This window comes from Paroedura picta, chromosome 3 (genome assembly GCF_049243985.1).
Source record: "Paroedura picta isolate Pp20150507F chromosome 3, Ppicta_v3.0, whole genome shotgun sequence".
NCBI lineage: Eukaryota > Metazoa > Chordata > Lepidosauria > Squamata > Gekkonidae > Paroedura > Paroedura picta.
The window spans coordinates 4,958,066-4,978,454 of NC_135371.1; the positions used below are offsets into that span (position 1 = coordinate 4,958,066).

Here is a 20,389-nt window from a genome sequence, read left to right on the forward strand (position 1 = left end):
AAAGTGAGACAGCAGAAAAGATGAGGAGGGGCTTGGAAGTGCAAAAAAATGTAGCGCTTTGCCATTCAACTGGCAAATAACGGTATTTTTACCAATGTGCGGAAATGTACCTTGTATTCACCAACCTAGGAGCAGTGTCTATTTGAGGGCATAGCCTGGCCGTGGACCGTTTCACTGAGAGCAAACTCAGTTTAGTGCTTAGTGCGTTTGACTGGAATTTGGGAGACGCAGAGGTGAATCCTCAGTCCTCCGTCTACCATGGAGTTTTTGGCTAGTTACTCCCTCTTAGGCTCCTGTGCGTCAGTCACCGGGAGGAGGTGACAGTGGTGCTACAATTAAGAATTCTTCATCGCTTGCTTAGAGGAAAGCAATGAATGTATCAAAATGTATAACACTGAGCAGTAAGAAGACCACAGTTGGAACAAGTTTGCAGAAGTGTCTTCTGTCTTCTAAAGGTTGCTGTTCTCTCTGTGATTCTAGCTTCATCGTTTCCTTAGACACTCCCTGTTTCTCAACACTTCCATGGATGGAATGGATTTGGTTGAAAATGGAGACCTGGAGGCCAACTTGGACATTGTGAACACGATCGTCTTTCCCAACTTCACCATCTCGAGAGTGAAAGTTGGGAATATAGAAAGACAGGCTTCTGGGGAGATACATCTGACTCTTGATCAAGATGCCATTGTGTGGAGCACCTGGCATAACAAGGTCAGAAAATTCATTAATCAAGGTTGCATAAGTTATAAAGATCTGTTTTGTTACCGTACATGACACCTCTGTGAGAGTCTTTGAGCCTTTCATTTTAAACAATAGTTATCAAGGTTGCCTGAAGTAGGAAGACAAGAGGAGAATAGATGCTTTTGAATTATGGTATTGGAGACGAATGCTGAGAATCCCATGGACAGCCAGAGTTACCAACAAGATGGTTTGGGAGAGGAGCAGGCCAGCTAAAGCTCACTTACTTTGGACGCATCATGCAATCAAACTCATTAGAAAAATCATTAATGCTCAGCATGGTCAGCGGCAAAAGGACACGTGGTCGCCAAAGGATCCGCTGGCTCAACACGATCAAAGCCGATACAGGGATAACCATGAACCGATTAAAAGAAGCAGTTAGAGACAGGGGTGCATGGCGAAGATTTTCCTATAGAATCGCCGCGTGTCAGACATGACTTAACGGATGACATCATCATCATCATAGGGTTGCTAGCAAAAAGCATATGAAATGTAACATTTAATCACATTGATATTTCATAAAGTCATATAACATACTATTGCCCAATGAATAACTACTCCTTTCCCCAGATAACACTCCTTGTCTTTGTCTGCAGATGCTGCCAGATTCCAGGTGTACCAAAAGCTGCCTGCCTGGTCATGTGAAAGTGGTCCTAGAAGGAAAGCCCATTTGTTGCTATGAGTGCTCTCTATGTGGAGAAGGAACCATCTCCACTCAGGAAGGTGGGTGACAAGAGAAAAGGACATCCCTTTGGGTGTGGAACAAAGAATCAGTTTAGTACTTTCTGAACATTATTCTAGATCTAGGTGGACAAGCCCCCCACCCAGTTTTCAAAGGAAAGGCCTCATGGCGAGAGACTGTTGAGCAAATGGAGAAAAGTTCAGAAATTTCGACTTTTATGGCTTTCATGGGGGCTAGTAGACGGTGGTCCTTTATCAGTGTCCATCCTGTCTGGCAAATCAGGCTTTGCAGGAGTCTTGGGATACCCAACTGTATGCATTATGACACTGCCCCCCCCCCATAAATCTTCTGCAAACTCCTTGGATCCTTTGAAAGGCATGCAGATGTCCCTTGGGACACCTGTTTATGGGCAAACAGGTTGTAGCTGAGTGATTCTGAGCCAGGTATAATGTCACTGGGTTGGTGTGAGGATATAGTGGGAGATGTCCATGGATTTCAAACTGAAACGCTCAAATGATGTTTTTCTCATTGGCTTAGTTCTTGCTCTGTATTTCTACTAGAATATCGAGCCTTACACTGAAGCCAAAGTCTATTTAGGGAACAATACTTTGCCAGCACCTCTCCAGTATCTCAGGCATTCAGGCAGTGATCACCCAGGACTTCCTTGGGGTGTGCTGATATTAAGGATGAACCAGGAACTGCGAAGCTCTTCAGCTACCAGTGAACATCTGTTCTTCCACAATCATTCCATGTCATCAGTGCTTTGACTCAATCCTCTCTTTGTCTTCTGTAACTATTGAATAGAAAGCTGAATAGAAGCTGAAACAACTTTGGCCATCGTAACTGATGGTCCTGATTGGGTGAGTGACATGGGGAGCACATCCCTGTCAAGCCTTCAGGTCCTCTTGGTGTTGTCGATACCACTAACCACAACATTCTTCTGGGTTTGGAGTAGTGAAATCAGATATTCCTTGGTCCTTTTTCTTGACTTGAACAACTCTAGAAAGTGGTGCTGGCTAGCAGATGGCTGTTTTCTGTCTTGCTTTCAAGCTATAGGGTCCCACAAGGTATCACCTTGATTGGGAGAGGCAGACAGCAAAAGAGACCTCCAGTCATGAAGAAGTCTTTGTTTTCCTGTACACACACACACACACACACACACACACACACACAAAATTTTAAAATTTGCCAGACAGGAACCAGGTTAAGGTTCCCAGGCCTGATGGTGATTTCCCAGAATCAAAGGACAACCATAGGGGACCAATTGTCATTTAGTGCAGGATCCCATTTGAACAGGGAGAGCAGGATGAGATACAGAGGACTTCTCCCTTTCCCCTTTGAGGTCCTCCCAATCTGAAACAGCCTCCTTTCCCCATCCAATGGTCTTTATTGAAGGTGAGCTGCTGTGATACTTGGGATATTAGTCCTATGCTGCTGTTTTTTGAATGGGTGACATTTAGTAATTCCGCATCTAGTTTGAGCCTTTTTTGGATTATCTAGTGCTGGGTGCCAAACAGGTTTCATGGTGTACCAAGTAGTACCAGAGAGAAGAAGAAAACCCTTTTGGTTTAGGTACTTTTCTCTAAACAATTGTGAGGGGCTTTCCGCACCGGGATCCTTGTAGCAAATTGTTTGCTGAACGAAAAATCGCCATTTAAAATGGTGGAATTCGTCATTATGCATACCTGACTTTGTAGTGGAATCCAGTTGCGTTTCCATCGTTTCCCACAGGCTTCTGGTCTCAGCAAAAATCGCTAGAAAGGAAGTGCTATTGCCGAGCTCGTCCCACCCCTGGCTGTCAAGCAGCCAATGGGCAGCCGTTAGCATGCTTCCAAACAGCCCCTTTCCCTTTAAGAAAGGTTTTTTTTTTTAAACACACCCATTGCAACGAATATGTGTTGATTCGTTGCAACGGAGAGACCCATCCAGCTGGCAGGTGTGTTTGAGCTGTCGTTTCATCGTTGCCACGCTCCCCCGAGTGAAAAAAAAAAATCCCCCCCCCCTCACGGGCCTGATTTTCGGCCGAAAACAGTGTAAAAATTAAAGGGAAAATACATCAGCAAACGGGCTTCTCTGTTGTTTGTGCTTTAGTGACTAAACAGCTGTGGGGAGGGACTGAAGCCGGGGAAGCCTCTAAACAGAGGCTCGTTTGGAGAAAAAAAAATGGCAATCGCTTTGCCGGAAGATCAGAGGAGAGAGCCAGGGGGAGGGACTTTGTAGAAACCACAACAATGGTAACGCACAGAACTTTCCCGCTAGTGTTGCAGATTGGTTGCAGGAGTGTAGCGCTTTCCGGAGGGTGAATCCACTTTTGGGGATTTCCCTGAAAGCGCTACAACGAAGCGCTTTTTGCAGATCGGTTTCAGGAGTGTTGCAGATTGTCAACGACGTTGTGGATAACGGCAAATCAGTAGCGTTTTCAATTGGCAACCATTGTGCGATTTTGAAGGCGTGCGGAAAGCCCCTCAATGTTGAGCATAATCAGACACAAACCAGCTATATGTATGCTGCCATTTCTGATGACCAGATGTCAGATTTTTGCTTCCTGATCCTTAACAATTCTAGGAAATTTTCCCCTCATGTCCACACTGCTGCCAGGTTGGATGAGGGTCCCAGCAAGCACTCTTTGTCAGACTATGAACTGACCATCATAACAGTAGGAATACTATTGGTTCTTATATGCCGCTTTTCTCTATCCAAAGGAGTCTCAAAGAGGTTTACATTTGCCTTCTCTTTCCTCTCCCCACAACAGACACCCTGAGGCTGAGAGAGCCCTGATATTACTGGAGAAGAAGAAAAGTGGGTTCTTATATGCTGCTTTTCTCTACCCGAAGGAGTCTCAAAGCAGCTTACAGTCGCCTTCCCTTTCCTCTCCCCACAACAGACACCCTGTGAGGGAGGTGAGGCTGAGAGAGCCCTGAGATTCCTGCTTGGTCAGAACAGCTTTATCAGTGCTGTGGTCAGCCCAAGGTCACCCAGCTGGCTGCATGTGGGGGAGCGCAGAATCAAACCCGGCTTGTCCTATTGGAAGCTTCATTTCTTAACTGCTACATCAATCTGCTTCTTTGTAGTTGTTTTAATAGATCCATGTTTTAGCCCATCTCTTCATTTCAAAGTCTGTATTGTCTAACTGTCTTTATCCTGTGTGGGTATTTTCATCTGGTTGAGGGCCTGGTGCTTTTCTGTTCTTGAATCTTATTAATTTGCAAGATCCATCGAGTCACAGACAGCAAGGGCAGGGAATGCCATGTGTGTTTATATGTAACCTATTCAGTTTAAACAACAATATAAAAAACAATTTCTTTGAATTCCAAAACAATGGCAGTGTGATCCTACCTTGTGACGCTTGACTTTATGTCAATAGCTGTAACCCAAGTTCAACAGATATAATCCTTGGAACAATATTCAACACATCTAACAGCAACCAAGGGTTAACAATTCAGGCCTGTATTTGGGCAGTCCCTTGAAGAAGCAACAACCTGCAGCTGTGCTGTGTTGGAAGATCTTTACAGAAGTCTCTGGTACCTTTTCATTCAGATGGAAGGCATCAGGATACAAATAGCAGCAGAATTCCTTAGCTAAAATATTAATAGATATTTTATATGAAGGAGTGCTTCTGAGGGGAAAGGGCTTCTCCCTGCAGCTTCAGGCCTCCAATCCTTCTGGGGAAACTGCATATAACATTCATTTCAAATAATCCCAGCAACAATCAAAATCCAGAATGACAGACAACTGATATAAACACAACCCCACCCCCTTCCAGTAATTAGTGTAATAACCGTTCCTACCTAAAGTCTTAATATATAGTTTTCAATCAGAGGAGTGCTTCTGAGGGGAGAGGGCTTCTCCCTGCAGCCTCAGGCCTCTGATCCTTCTGGGGAAATTGTGCCTTTTCTTCCTTAAAAGGAATACCCTAATTCTCTATCTCCCTCTAGTGGGCTCAGGGCATATCATGTTTTAAAATTCCTACACTGTTGGAATATACCTCTATGACATACAAAGTAGCACACATTGCTGTGGATATGAATGAGATAAAATGATACAAGTTCCTTTTTCTCTTTCCAGATGCAGCTCATTGCACCAAGTGCCCAGAAGATCAGTATCCGAACAAGAACCACACTCAGTGCATTCCCAAAGAAGTGTCTTTCCTTTCTTATGAGGAGAAACTGGGGATTGTGCTCATTGTTTTGGTCCTCTTCTTCTGCATAGTCACCCTTCTAATTCTAGGAATCTTCATTAGAAATATGGACACGCCGATAGTCAGAGCCAACAACCGAGACCTCACCTACATTCTTCTCATCTCACTCCTGTTTTCCTTCCTGTCCTGCCTTCTATTCATCGTCCAGCCAAGGAGGGTGACCTGCCTTCTCCGACAAACAGCCTTCAGCACCATCTTCTCAGTTGCTGTCTCCTCTGTGTTGGCTAAAACGATCACTGTGGTGGTGGCCTTCATGGCCACCCAGCCAGGGAACAGGATGAGGAAATGGGTGGGGAAGACTCTGGCAAAGTCCATTGTCCTTTCATGTTCCACTGTCCAGATTGGCTTCTGTGCTCTTTGGCTGGGCACCTCTCCCCCTTTCCCAGAGTTTGACATGCACTCCCAGCATGGACAGATCATACTGCAGTGCAATGAGGGGTCTGCGGCCATGTTTTATGGTGTCTTGGGCTACATGGGCTTCCTGGCTGCCATCTCCTTCACAGTGGCTTTCCTGGCCAGGAAACTTCCTGGGGGCTTCAACGAAGCCAGACTGATCACCTTCAGCATGCTGGTCTTCTGCAGTGTTTGGGTGTCCTTTGTGCCCACCTACCTGAGCACCAAGGGGAAATACATGGTCGCCGTGCAGGTCTTCTCCATCTTGTCCTCCAGTGCTGGGCTGCTGGGCTGCATCTTCCTCCCCAAATGTTACATCATTGTAGTGAGGCCTGATCTGAATATCAAGGGTCATATCATGATGAAGAGCCAAGATGGAATTTGACTCTCAGTACAATGTTGTGATTCTAATGCCTGTGTTGCCTCTGCACTCACCTCAAATTTGAACTCTCTGATATGCTATTGAGGGAAAATTCTTTTACATACATAATGTAATGTAATGTATATATACGTTGCTGTCGTATTCCCCAAACTTAACCTTTTCCTATCTTATTTTCCCTTGCCACGTGTGCATTGTGATTGCTTAGTGATTGCCTTGTGTGTTATTGCATAAATAAAGCCACATTCTTATTTTTAAAGGTATTTGCTGTCAGCCTAGGATCACTTAATGGCTTAATTTCCTCGTAAACTGTGCAAAAACAGATCTGTGCTAGTTATCTCACTTTTGTAAAGGCAGACTCCCCATTTTTTGATCAGCGCTTTTGGGAGCATCGGTGGTGGTGTGGGAGGTGGTCTGATGGTGGTGTGGGAGGTGGTCTAATCATTGGTCTGATGCTGCACACCTTTCTCATGTTCCTCAATGTAATCAGCTGAATCAGAGGTGGTTAGAAATGCACAGGTGTTGGAAATCCAGAATATCAACATTTCTAGTTTGGATGCCTTTCAATATTACATAGATAAATACATACAGTAGGCTTACAGCTCAAATGCCTCATCCCTCCCGGCAGGAAACTGATATAGCATGAGAAAAACACAAGGCAAGTCATTTATGTATCCATTATCAGAACAACACTTTAGTCTTCAGGAATATTTTAATAGCTTCAGCTCTTTTAAATCTTTCAGAGCCTTTTCTCTGCTATGAAATGAGTTGATTAGAAAACACCAAGGAGCTATTTTATTTATTTATATGGCATGTGTGTAATATAGCCTACAATTGTCTGGCTGCTAGGCAAGAGACAGTCAGAGGTGACTTATCAATGTCACAAAACTTCCTATGTCACAAAACCCTGGTGTTTTTTGAAGGTTGCCCTTCCAAGTGGTAGCCAGCGTTGACCTTGTTTAGCTTCTGGGATCTGACAGGATTTGGCTTGCTTGGGCTATCCAGATCAGGTATTTGTTCTTGTTGTTAGTTGCGAAGTCATGTCCGACCCATCGTAACCCCACGGACAATGATCCTCCAGGCCTTCCTGTCCTCTACCATTTTCCGGAGTCCATTTAAGCTCACACCAACTGCTTCAGTGACTCCATGCAGCCACCTCGTTCTCTGTCGTCCCCTTCTTCTTTTGCCCTCAATCGCTGCCAACATTAGGCTCTTCTCCAGGGAGTCCTTCCTTCTCATGAGGTGGCCAAAGTATTTGAGTTTCATCTTCAGGATCTGGCCTTCTAAGGAGCAGTCAGAGCTGATCTCCTCTAGGACTGACCGGTTTGTTCGCCTTGCAGTCCAAGGGACTCGCAAGAGTCTTCTCCAGCACCAGAGTTCAAAAGCCTCAATTCTTTGACGCTCGGCCTTCCTTATTACTAAGGAAGATCAGGTATTAAGAAGCTATTATTTATCTTCCAACTGCAGTGCTATCTCCAGTGTTTCACAGACCAGGTTGATTCAGTGACCTCAGGTCAATGTGGATTTTCACTTCTGCTTTCCAAGTGGTGAAGGAGAACCAAACTTTCCAGATGATTTCTCCCATGATACTGCACAAACCTTAGCCATAAGATGAAATGGAATAAGTAGAAGATATCCCAGATGTTCTTGAATCTTGCCAGGAGAGAGATACGCTTGCATCACATGAATTAGGGATGGATGATCTCAATATGATTTTGAGAAAAATAAAAACTGCTGAATGCGTTGGATTTATTTATGCTCTCAAATCACATAAAACAAGCAACACTCAAGCAACAAATATGCAAGCGATTGGGGTCCAGGCATGACACACCTATTCAGTTTTTACATGAGAGTCAAAATGATCAAACGCCTGAAAAGTAAAACTGGTCAAAAGTTATGAAGCACATAACTCAGAGAAGAAAAAAATCTGAAGTAGTATTAATTACACTTTTGAGTAAACTTGCTGTGCCATGGAAGATTGATCTGATGAGTTAATTGAAAAGAAAAATTACGATGCCACAGAAAGCTATTAACAGTAGGAAACTCAGGAGCTGCAGCTTTCAAGAACAAGGGTAAGAACCACTTTGAAGCTCAGTTAAAACATTCTTGTTTTATATTCATATTTACCTTTAAGTTCCTTAAGGCCCTAACTTTTCAACAACAACAAAAAAAAAAGAGAAAGAAAAGAAAAAGGATATTGTAGCCGTAATAGATACAGAAGACAATAATTTAAATTTGCAGTTCGTCTCCAAAGGGGAGGACAGAAATGTAATCCTCAATATGACATCTTTACTGATAGTTAATATTAGTTCCGACCCCCAGGTTGAGAACCACTGTTTTAGAGAGTACAGGAAAAACAGTTTTTAAGGCCATGAGGCATTTGTTTCAGACCAAGGAAAAGGAATGAGGATGGAAGGATGGAAAGGAGGGGAATGGGGCATGGAGATTAGTCTCATCAAGGCCAAGTGCCATAAAACATATCATGACGACCATCTGGAAACGGCAGCCATTTTAACTGATTTTCCACATCCTGAGGTTCGATGGCTAGTTCGCTACCTGACTCTGGTGGAATAAGGTAAGGTTTCTGCCCACACTGCAGCCATGTATATGGCCTCTCCCGTGTGTGAACCTTTTGATGTGAAGTTAGATGGCCATTCTGAGAGAAGCGCTTTCCACACTCCAAGCATTTATATGGTTTATCACCTGTGTGAACCTTCTGATGTGCAGTTAGATGGCCATTCTGAGAGAAACTTTTTCCACACTCCAGGCATTTATATGGTTTCTCCCCGGTGTGAACCCTCTGATGTGCAGTTAGGTGACTATTCTGATAGAAGCTCTTCCCACACTCCGAGCATTTATATGGCTTCTCCCCTGTGTCAACCCTCTGATGTGCAGTTAGTTGGCTACGATCAGAGAAGTTCTTTCCACCTTCCAAGCATGTATATGACTTCTCCTCTATGTGAATGTTTTGATGTCTATTTAGAGTACCATTCCGAGAGAAACTTTTTCCACATTGCAAGCATTTATATGGTTTCTCCCCTGTGTGAACCTTTTGATGTGCAGCTAGGTGGCTCCTCTGAGAGAAGCTCTTTCCACACTCCAAGCATTTATATACTTTCGCCCCAATGTGAACTTTTTGATGCCTACTTAGAGTGCCATTTCGAGAGAAGCTCTTTCCACATTCCAAGCATTTATATGGTTTCTCCCCTGTGTGAACCTTTTGATGTTTAGTTAGGTTACTATTCTGAGAGAAGCTCTTTCCACACTCCAAGCATTTATATGGCTTCTCCCCTGTGTGAACCTTCTGATGTTCAATTAGGTGGCCATTCTGAGCGAAGCTCTTCCCACACTCCAAGCATTTATATGGCTTCTCCCCTGTGTGAACTCTCTGATGTACAGTTAGCTGGCTATTCCGATAGAAGCTCTTCCCACACTCCAGGCATTTATATGGTTTCTCTCCCGCATGAACCTTTTGATGTGCCGTTAGATAGGTATTCCGAGAAAAGCTCTTTCCACACTCCAAACATTTATGTAGCTTTTCCTCTATGTGAACCTTTCGATGTGCAGTTAGGGTGCCATTTTGAGAGAAGCTCTTCCCACACTTCAAGCATTTATATGGCTTCTCACCTGTGTGAACTCTTTGATGTACAGTTAGTTCACTATTCCAAAAGAATCTCTTCCCACAGTCCAGGCATTTATATGGCTTCTCCCCTGTATGCATCCGTTGATGTCTAGATAGCGTACTGTTCCAACAGAAGTTCTTTCCGCATTCCAAGTATTTATATGTTTTCCAGCATGTTTTAATACTCTGGTATTTTTTACCACTGGATTTGCAGTGAAATTGTTTTGCATTGATAGGATGATTATGCCTTCTCTTTCTCATCTGTATTCTGTCTTGAACTGGGATCTCAAGCATCTTCCTGCTCTGATGGGCACTCAATTCTTTCCTCTGCTTCTGTTTTATTTCCCTCTTTGTTCTCTTCTGCCTCTTTGGTATCACTTGATCCCCAAATTTTGCTTCAGTTTTTTTCAGAATCACTCCTCCTGGTTCCTTCTCGCCCACCATTTCCCCCAAATATGCACCTGGAGAACAGAGAAAGATATCAAATAAGAACTAAAAGGAACAAATACCACATAGCAAGTACAGTTCATACTGAATGGTATTTTATAGAATGGCATGGGATAATCTCATTGGTCGCCATTCCCACATCAACAAAAACATATATACAAGGAAAATATAAAACATTCAAACAGTAGGTCTAAAAATTCTTAGCGTATAACCCTCCTTGAATGTCCCGATAATTCTGGCACTGATCTTATGTCCAGATGGAGAACCCACCACCTCCTGAGGAAGCCTGTTCCACCGAGAAACTGCTCTAACTGTCAAGAACTTCTTCCGGAAGTTTAGACAGAATTTCTTTTGAATTAATTTCATCCCATTCATTCTGGTCTGTCTCTCTGGAGCAAGAGAGAACAATTCTGCTCCATCCTCCATATAGCACCCTTTTAAATACTTGAAGATGGCTATCAGATCCCCTCTCAGTCGTCTCCTCTTAAGGCTAAACGGACCAAGCTCCCCCAACCTTTCCTCATATGTCTTGGTTTCCAAACCCCTCACCATCTTTGTTGCCCTCCTCTGGATATGCACTGGGGCACTCCACGTGTCACTCTTCTCCAAGAGGATGCTGAACCATTAATAAGTACCCTCTGGGTACGGTCAACCAGTTATTGATCCGCCTGACAGAATTAGGATCCATACCGCATTTTACCAATTTGTCAACAAGAATATCATGTGGAACCTTATCAAAAGCTTTACTGAAATCCAGATAAACTATGTCCACAGCATTCCACAGCATTCACTGGCGGTCTTCAAGCAAAGGTTGGATACACACTTTTCTTGGATGCTTTAGGATGCTTAGGGCTGATCCTGCGTTGAGCAGGGGGTTGGACTAGATGGCCTGTATGGCCCCTTCCAACTCTATGATTCTATGATTCTATGATTCCCCTGCTCCAGCAAGGTAGTCACTTTGTGGCCAGGGGAACCTGGCAACCCTCACACCCTCCCTTTCTTACCGCGTTGATGATAAAAAGCAAAGTTCCTTACCCAGAGAGGTCACAGCCTCATAATTTTCCTCCATCACTTCCCAGAAGACTTTTCTTTGGCCTGAATCCAGCAGAGCCCATTCCTCTCGCGTGAAGAACACGGCCACCTCCTCGAAGAACATTAGGGATTGCTGAAAGAGAAAAGAAAGACAAAAATATTGCCCAGTGAATCATTTGGACCTGTTTCTCAGTATCCCAGAATGAAAGAAGAATCTCTCTCCGGAGTCTGCCGGGCCCAAGCGCTCCCTCGCAGCATCAAGGGAGCATCTGGGTCCAGCAGAAGCCTCCGCTGTCCACCGCCCACTGCCTGCCGCTGTCACTATCTGGCTTCTTCCGGGCCCAGGCGCTCCCTCGTGGTTGCAAGGGAGCGCCTGGGCCTGGCAGAAGCCTCTGCCGCCCGCCGCCGTCTCTCTCCGGTTTCTGTCGGGCCCATTATATATAATTATCGCCCACTCATTCGAGAAACCCTTCCATGGTCATCAAGAAATCCGAGGGTTTCTTGAAAATAGGATTGAGAAAGCCTAGTTTGTTTAGGACTCCGATAGACATAATATGACAACAGTCTCCCAGAAACACAAACTCCAAGATATACAAACAGCAAAGAACTGGATTTCCATGGGTCAAATTCTCTTAAAACAAGAGTCCTTTTTTCATTCCATTCACACGCCTCTTCACTCCCTTCCCCTCTTCTTGCCCAAGGTCTGCTTATGAAATCAAATGCTCACCTTTCCAGCAGATGTGCAAAAGCCAAATTCTCCCTCCCGCTGGGCAAAATGAGGAAGAAGAGAGGCCTTGCTGAATTTCGAATTCCTGATATTTCCTTCTCCCTCCCCTGATATTTCCTTCTCCCTGTCATCTCCTAGAAAAGACAAGGTGGACCATTGGGGCGCTCCCAAGCCCTTCTGCGAATTGTAGTTCCCTGCAAAAATGAGAAACAAATGGAATAACGAAGTAGAAGTATTTAAAAAGGTTTCTTTTCTCTTCTACCACTGGATAGGGCATGTTCATATGATGGGCCACTGCTGGAAGGACCAGCTGAAGAGACCCTGGACTTTCTTCATCTATTTTCGCGCTTGAAAAGGGGAATCAAAACTTTCAGAAAACGTCTGAAATTAGAGAGGATCAAAGGAAATCGCTGTCCCCTACCTTTTCCGCTATGTTCATGTGAAAAGGGAAAACATTCTCACCAAGAGAGACCACGGTCTCATAGTTTTCCTGCATAACTTCCCAGTAGAGTTTTCTTTGGCCTGGATCGAGCAGAGTCCATTCTTCCTCTGTGAAGGACACAACTACCTCCTCAAAGGACACTCCGGATCTCTAAAAGAGGAAAATAAAGCCCAGTTGATCATCTGTATGAGCATCCAAGAAAAGAGGGTAGAATTCTGTAGGGCACCCACTTCGTTAAAAGAATGCAATACGTCTTAGCTATAGCAGAAGGGAGAAAAATTGCATTAGTTCTCTTCAATCTCTGGTATATGGTAAGTCACTAAGAAACACAGACTCTGAAAATTGCACAGAACTAGGCTCCTGATAGCCAAATTCACTAAAAACTCAAGTCCAATGAAATGTAAAAAAACACCCTATTCACTGTACAAGTATTTACTATAATCTATTGCACATTTCACCCCAGAAATAAATGAAAATTGCATCTGCGCATAAAATTTCTGCTTTAAACATATTTTTGTCTGCAGAAGTGTTCTTGTTACTCTAAAGCTGGCCCAGAAAGTCTGTTGGACCTAAAATGCCCACTGTTGGACCTCCTGGAGGCACCTGGATTTTGGCCACTGTGTGACACAAAGTGTTGGACTAGATGGGCCACTGGCCTGATCCAACATGGCTTCTCTTATATTCTTATGTACTCACTCAAGATACAGGGCACAGAATATTTGTATGTATTTACTTGCATTTATTATTCTGCATTCATACCACCCCTCTATCCAGCAAAATAGCCAGCTTGCTGTAGGGCCTCTAATCTGGAGAGCTGAGTGATTCCCCACTCCTCCTCCGCATGCAGCCAGCTGGGTAACCTTGAGATAGTCACAGTCTGGTTAGAGCTGTTCTCACAGAGCAGTCCTGTTAAGAGTTCTCTCTGCCCCACTTCCCTCCCACAGTGTCTGTTGTGGGGAGAGGAAGGCAAGGCAATTGTGAGTCAGTTTGAGACTCCAAGTAGTGAAAAGTGGGATGTAAAAACAAACTATTCTTCTTCTTCAAAAAACCACAGGCTTCAAGATTAGACTGCAGCATGCCTTCCTTGAACTCCAAGTCATCTGCTGCATCATCATGATAGATTTGGGATTTGGAACAAAAGACATGGTGGAGGAGAAAGCTTACCACAAACATGTCATAGAATCATAGAGTTGGAAGGGGCCATACAGGCCATCTAGTCCAACCCCCTGCTCAACGCAGGATCAGCCCTAAGCATCCTAAAGCATCCAAGAAAAGTGTGTCTCCAACCTTTGCTTGAAGACTGCCAGTGAGGGGGAGCTCACCACCTCCTTAGGCAGCCTATTCCACTGCTGAACTGCTGAACTACTCTGACTGTGAAAAACTTTTTCCTAAGAATTCCTCACTTCAGATGAATGGTTGGATGTCACACTGAAATAACTGGAGGAGGAGGAGGAGGAGGAGAGGAGGAGGAGAAGGAAGGCTATTCCTACCATTAGTAAGACAAATAAACACAGGCTAGCTGCATGAAACACATTCAAGCGTGTGGAAACGGATGTCATTTGTGTGCACAGACCTTACCTGAGAGGAAAAACAGCTCTCTCTTTGTGTCCCAGCTTCCCCCCTAGCCAGCTGTTTGTCTGGGAAGTACTCAAGAGAATGGCAGGATCAGCCACTGCAAAGAACGGAGAGGCTTGAAGGCCCATTGGAGAGGGTGCAGAGGAGGGCAATGAGGACGATCCAAGGCCAGGGGACTAAGGCTTGTGTGGAAAGGCTGAGGGACTTGGGAATGTTCAGACTGGAGAAGAGGAGGTTGAGAGGGGACATGATGGCTCTCTTGAAGTATCTGAAAGGTTGTCCCTTGGAGGAGGACAGAGAAAGGTACCTGTTGGCAGCAGAGGACAGGATCTGCAGTAATGGGTTTAAAGTACATGCAGAACGGTTCCGGCTAGATATCAAGAAATTTTTTTTTCACAGTCTGAGTAGTTCAGCAATGAAATCAGCTGCCTCAGGAGGTGGTGAGCTCCCCCTCACCGGTGGTCTTGAAGCAAAGGCTGGACAGATAAACAAGCGGTTCTCAACCTGGGGATCAGGATCCCTTTGGGGGGTCGAACGAACCTTTCACATGGGTTATGGCAAGGCAAGCAGCTTGGCTGGGGAGGGAGGTGCCATCCACACAACAGCCTTGCCAGGTAGATTGAGATAGAGCATTTCTCTTTGGAGCAGTGGAAAAGAGCAAGATTGGCATGGTGGGACAAGAGGCAGACCTGAACCGAGAAACCCCAGAAAAAAAACAAATTTATGTACAATCATGAACAATGGATCTTCATGCCATTGGTCAGTTTCGGTTTAATTTCTGTGAAAGAACACTGACATAATTTTATGGTTGGGGGTCACCACAACATGAGGAACTGTATTAAAGGGTCTTGGCATTAGGAAGGTTGAGGACCACTGCCCTAAACGGTCTAGGACCCCTCTACTTATGGGACCACCTCTCCCGCTATCCCCCCCCCCCAAATTAAGAACACCAAGATCCAGTGCTCAAGATCCCCAGACCAAAAGAAGTAAAACTGGCCTCGAACTGGCTTTTTCATCAGGGTGGAATGCTGTCCCTGATTTATTTGTTTATTTATTTGTTTGTTTATATGCCGCCCTCCCCTGAGGCTCAGGGTGGTTTACAAAAACTCAGAAACTCAGCTTTTCACAATAATAATAACATTCGCATGTTATTGACATCAGGGGCCGCCAGGACCTTAAACACTGGTTCCTCCAGACCTATGGTTGAGGCCAGGAAATTAACACAGAGACCACTCCGGCCTCCCTGCCCACAAGGCAGCCAAAATGTTCCCTGTGAATCATCAACCTGCTCAACAAAATCAGGCTAAGCAAGCGGTTTACAAATTCAACCTGTAAAGATTATAAAAGACCTAGTGACCTTTGGGCCTCACAATGACCTTCTGGGCCTTGCAATTTAAGGGCCAATGAATGCTCCTGCCTCCGTCGTCCTGCTGCCTGATTGGCCGCCCGCCCTGTGGCCAGCCGTCCAATCAGGCTCTGTCTCCCGCCTCTGTCATGTCCAACAACTGATGAGTGTGTTCCAAGGGGCTATAGGCTACAGGAACGGACAACGACTTGAGCCAATGAGAATGTGGGGAAAGGAGAGTCAGCCAATCGGAGGGAGAGCCCTCTAAGGCCCGGCCTCCGTGTGCTATGGAAATTCTGAGGGGAAATCCCTCCATTTGGGGGGGGGGGTAACTGGAAGATTCCTTGCCAAAGATTTTAATGCAGGGCCTGTTTTGGAAGGACAAAACAGCTGGGGAGGGAGAAGAGCAACTGAGCCATTGTGGTGTAATATTTAAAGAAGAGTGGCCTCTAACCTGGAGAGCCAGGTTTGATTCCCCCATTGGAAACCGGCTGGGCCATCTTGGGACTGTCCAAGTTCTCTTAGAGTTCTCTCAGCCACACCTCCCTCCCAGGGAGTCTCAGAAACACCTGAGGCCTTCTGGATGACTGCGTCCCTCTCTCAGTTCTCTCAGAGCTCTCAGCCACACCTCCCTCCCAGGGAGTCTGTTATGGGGAGAGGAAAGGGAAGGCGACTGTACACTGGTTTGAAACACCCGAGGCCTTCTGGATGACTGCGGCCCTCTCTCAGTTCTCTCAGAGCTCTCACCCACACCTCCCTCCCAGGGAGTCTGTTATGGGGAGAGGAAAGGGAAGGCAACTGTACACTGATTTGAAACACCCGAGGCCTTCTGGATGACTGCGGCCCTCTCTCAGTTCTCTCAGAGCTCTCACCCACACCTCCCTCCCAGGGAGTCTGTTATGGGGAGAGGAAAGGGAAGGCAACTGTACACTGGTTTGAAACACCCGAGGCCTTCTGGATGACTGCGGCCCTCTCTCAGTTCTCTCAGAGCTCTCACCCACACCTCCCTCCCAGGGAGTCTGTTATGGGGAGAGGAAAGGGAAGGCGACTGTACACTGGTTTGAAACACCCGAGGCCTTCTGGATGACTGCGGCCCTCTCTCAGTTCTCTCAGAGCTCTCACCCACACCTCCCTCCCAGGGAGTCTGTTATGGGGAGAGGAAAGGGAAGGCAACTGTACACTGGTTTGAAACACCCGAGGCCTTCTGGATGACTGCGGCCCTCTCTCAGTTCTCTCAGAGCTCTCACCCACACCTCCCTCCCAGGGAGTCTGTTATGGGGAGAGGAAAGGGAAGGCGACTGTACACTGATTTGAAACACCCGAGGCCTTCTGGATGACTGTGGCCCTCTCTCAGTTCTCTCAGAGCTCTCACCCACACCTCCCTCCCAGGGAGTCTGTTATGGGGAGAGGAAGGGAAGGCGACTGTACACTGATTTGAAACACCCGAGGCCTTCTGAATGACTGCGGCCCTCTCTCAGTTCTCTCAAAGCTCTCTTAGCCACACCTCCCTCCCAGGGAGTCTGTTATGGGGAGAGGAAAGGGAAGGCGACTGTACACTGATTTGAAAGACCTGAGGCCTTCTGGATGACTGCGGCCCTCTCTCAGTTCTCTCAGAGCTCTCAGCCACACCTCCCTCCCAGGAAGTCTGTTATGAGGAGAGGAAGGGAGGGCTATTGTAAACTGATTTGAGGTACCCATGGCCTGCCGAGTGACTGCAGGCCATTCCCAGTTCTCCCAGAGCTCTCTTAGCCACACCTCCCTCCCAGGGAGTCTGTTATGACGAGAGGAAGGGAAGGCTACTGTAAACTGCTTTGAGATACCTAAGGCCTGCCGAGTGACTGCACGCCATTCCCAGTTCTCCCAGAGCTCTCTTGGCCACACCTCCCTCCCAGGGAGTCTGTTATGGGGAGAAGAAGGGAAGGCGACACTAGCTTCATTCCTCGCACTGAATTGGCCCCAAAAGATGCCGACCTCCCATTCATCCTCTGACGCTGCTTGTTCTTGCTGAAGCTAACATATGCAATGACAACCAACAAATCTCAGGGCCAAACCCTGGACAAAGTTGGCCTCCATCTCGAAGAGCCAGTCTTCAATCACGGCCCGCTCTATGTGGCCATGTCAAGAGTTTTACATTTTGAAGTCCTCCACATTGCCCCTGGGCCAGAGCAAGGCATTCTCCTCCCGCAGCCTGAACGTGTTGTGATGAAGACTATCGTGTGCCGTAAGATCTTCCTCTGGACAACGCACACAACAGCCACGCCACCCTTCCCACAGGTCAGTCCTCTTCTAAAACCTACTAAGTCTCCTGAGTGCCCGTCCGTGACACAACCCTCTGCAATCACGCACCCTCACACCCAGCCATCCAACCACAACCCAAACAACACACCCACGCATCCACCTGTCCTTCCAGAACCAACAACTCCTGGCTTACTTTTACCACCCCCACCCTCTAGAACCGGTTGTATTCCTGGATACAACAGACTTTGCCCCTCGTTTAATATAATTTGGTGAATATGATTTGGTCGAAATGTTCAAAAAACGGTTTAGCAATGGAACATTAATTGTATAAATCCTGTGGTTACCCGCCCTGAACCAACCGGAAAGGATGGGCTATAAAAATGAAGTTTATGAGTTTTGTATTGGGAGAAGGGATGAGTTTCTGTATTGTTTTCCTGCCGTTTTTTCTCTTCTGTATTGTGATCATCGGATTGTGATGTTTTTATATCTGAGGTTTTAATGGTTTTTTTAAAAATTCAGACTGATGTAACCCGCCATGAGCCATCGGGAATGGTGGGTAATAAATTGAAGCATAATAATAATAATATTATTATACAAGAAACATATAAAGCCTGACTTAATTCCTTAAATCTAACAATTACAAACCAGCAGTTTCAAAAAGGGCCACCTCCTTCTTTCTAGATTCTGGAGTTAGGGACGCATAAAGTACATCCTTACCGGTCGATAGTTGGGTGTTTTAGGTGTAAAATAAAGAAAAATGTCCTATTTTTTGTGGTTTTCCTTGTTTCTTTATTCTTTAGGACTTCTGTCAAAATGGAATCCAGATAATCTCCTTTTTCAGTTCTTTCATCAGTGACAAGTCCTTATATATATATTAATAGTATAATACCAGCCACAGGCTCACATAGGTATGGGGATACCAGTCTGTATTGACATGTGAGATTACCTGGATTCCATTTTGACAGAAGTCCTAAAGAATAAAGAAACAAGGAAAACCACAAAAATAGGACATTTTGCTTTATTTTACGAATATCTTTATCATATTGCCAGTGGATAGGTCTGTTTCTCTCTGGTTTAATTATTAGACCGTCCTTCTTATCCTCTTGTAGGGTGTTTTGGGTGTCTCAGATAGGGAGGCCAGACTGTTTTCCACTCTGGGATTTGGCACACCAGTCCCAAACACACTTCTGCTAGACCCCAAAGTTGTTATTCTACTGGGGTAAGGGTATCATCCCAGCCCCTACATGGAATCATAGAATAATAGAGTTGGAAGGGACCTCGTGGGTCATCTAGTCCAACCCCCAGCACTATGCAGGATACTCACAACCATATCGCTCATGCACATGTACTGCTAGAGGAGATTCCTTCAATGGTCATACTTCTGCTACTCCCAGGAGCTGTCATTCCATTGGGAGGGGGAGCTTAATCCAGCCCCAGAATTCTTCTGCTATTCCTGTGGGCTGTCATTCCACTTGGGGGGGTCTGTCATTTCAATCCCAGAACACTTCTGCCACTCCCAGGAGCTGTCATTCCACTTGGGGGTCTGTCTTTCCCACCCCAGAGCACTATCTCTACTCCTAAAGAACGTTATTCTATTCTGGGACTTGTCGTTCCAGTCCCAGCACAGTCTCCCGGGGCCCGGAAAGCTCAACCGACAACTGGTTCGGCATTTTCATTGCAAGATTTTTGCACCGTCATGTATTTGCAGAGGGGCTGTGGCTCGGGGGGGGGGGGGAGCCTCTGCTCGGCACGCAGAAGGCCCCAGGTTCAAATCTCAGCATCTCCACTTAGGCGCCATGCAGCAGGTGAGGCGAAAGACCCTGGAGAGCTGCTGCCGGCCTGAGTAGGCAATGCCGACGTCGAGGGACCAAGGATCCGAATCAGGACGGGGCCACGTCGAAGCGGCCCCTCCAAAATCAATTGGCATTCCTGGCTCCCCTTGTCTATAATGGGCCTCTTCTTCCACTGGAAATGCTGTCAGTCCTTTGAATGACATCTCCTTTGTCTCTCCTGCCTACGTGGCTTCTCTTCCCTCCCTCCCTGCCTGCCTAAGATCTCTTTCGGGAATCACGCACTCACCTTTCCAGCAGGTATGCAAAAGGCAGCGCCTCCCTCCACCCAAGGGGAACGAGAATCCCTGCGGAATGTCATGCTTCCAAAATTGCCCTCGCTGGCCGGGAAAAGCCGTCCGGCTAAATTGCGGCTGACAAATAGACCTCGCTGGTGCTGGCGCAGCCTTCTGGGGATTGTAGTTCTCTTGCAAATACCTGTGCAGCGCTGGATAAAGGTGCAAAAGCTTTGGGGAGGGGAGACAAAAAAATCCTTCCTTGTTCTGCCGATGTGTGGGGCAGCTTTGTCCCTGCAGGAAAGTCCAGCTGAAGCATCCTTTTTTAAAATATATAGATATATATATTGATATTGATCTATGGATGTCCTTTATTTTTAAAAGAAAGAAATCAACACGTAGAAGAAATATCGGGGGGGATTCGGAAAAAGAGGTTTAGAGATGCGATTATCCGGAAATTGCTTTACACTGCATAATATGTTCAACAAATCGCCCAATTCTTTAGTGCT

The 20,389-nt window shown here is 45.8% G+C and overlaps 2 protein-coding genes across 2 annotated transcripts; one reads left to right on the top strand and one right to left on the bottom strand.

Annotated features, from left to right (window-relative positions):
* The first annotated feature begins 531 nt into the window (after positions 1-531).
* Positions 532-6,803, top strand: LOC143833853 (vomeronasal type-2 receptor 26-like). The gene is made up of 3 exons (XM_077330078.1): positions 532-708; positions 1,332-1,458; positions 5,483-6,803. The coding sequence occupies exons 1-3, from the start codon at positions 532-534 to the stop codon at positions 6,391-6,393; spliced, it is 1,215 nt and encodes a 404-aa protein (XP_077186193.1). The 3' UTR covers positions 6,394-6,803.
* Positions 6,804-6,812: 9 nt separating this feature from the next.
* On the bottom strand, positions 6,813-20,181 carry LOC143833978 (uncharacterized). The gene is made up of 5 exons (XM_077330395.1): positions 19,895-20,181; positions 12,678-12,807; positions 12,216-12,409; positions 11,492-11,621; positions 6,813-10,470 (listed from the first exon to the last, which is right to left on the bottom strand). The coding sequence occupies exons 1-5, from the start codon at positions 19,964-19,966 to the stop codon at positions 8,843-8,845; spliced, it is 2,154 nt and encodes a 717-aa protein (XP_077186510.1). The 5' UTR covers positions 19,967-20,181; the 3' UTR covers positions 6,813-8,842.
* Positions 20,182-20,389: the final 208 nt, after the last annotated feature.

Coding starts and splice junctions, on each gene's coding strand:
- LOC143833853 (XM_077330078.1), top strand. CDS start 532: ATGGATTTGGTTGAAAATGGAGACCTGGAGGCCAACTTGGACATTGTG. Junction 709..1,331: donor GGAGCACCTGGCATAACAAG/GTCAGAAAATTC, acceptor CTTTGTCTGCAG/ATGCTGCCAGATTCCAGGTG. Junction 1,459..5,482: donor AACCATCTCCACTCAGGAAG/GTGGGTGACAAG, acceptor TTCTCTTTCCAG/ATGCAGCTCATTGCACCAAG.
- LOC143833978 (XM_077330395.1), bottom strand. CDS start 19,966: ATGACATTCCGCAGGGATTCTCGTTCCCCTTGGGTGGAGGGAGGCGCT. Junction 12,410..12,677: donor TGAGACCGTGGTCTCTCTTG/GTGAGAATGTTT, acceptor TCATTTTTGCAG/GGAACTACAATTCGCAGAAG. Junction 11,622..12,215: donor TTTGCACATCTGCTGGAAAG/GTGAGCATTTGA, acceptor TTTCTCTTTCAG/CAATCCCTAATGTTCTTCGA.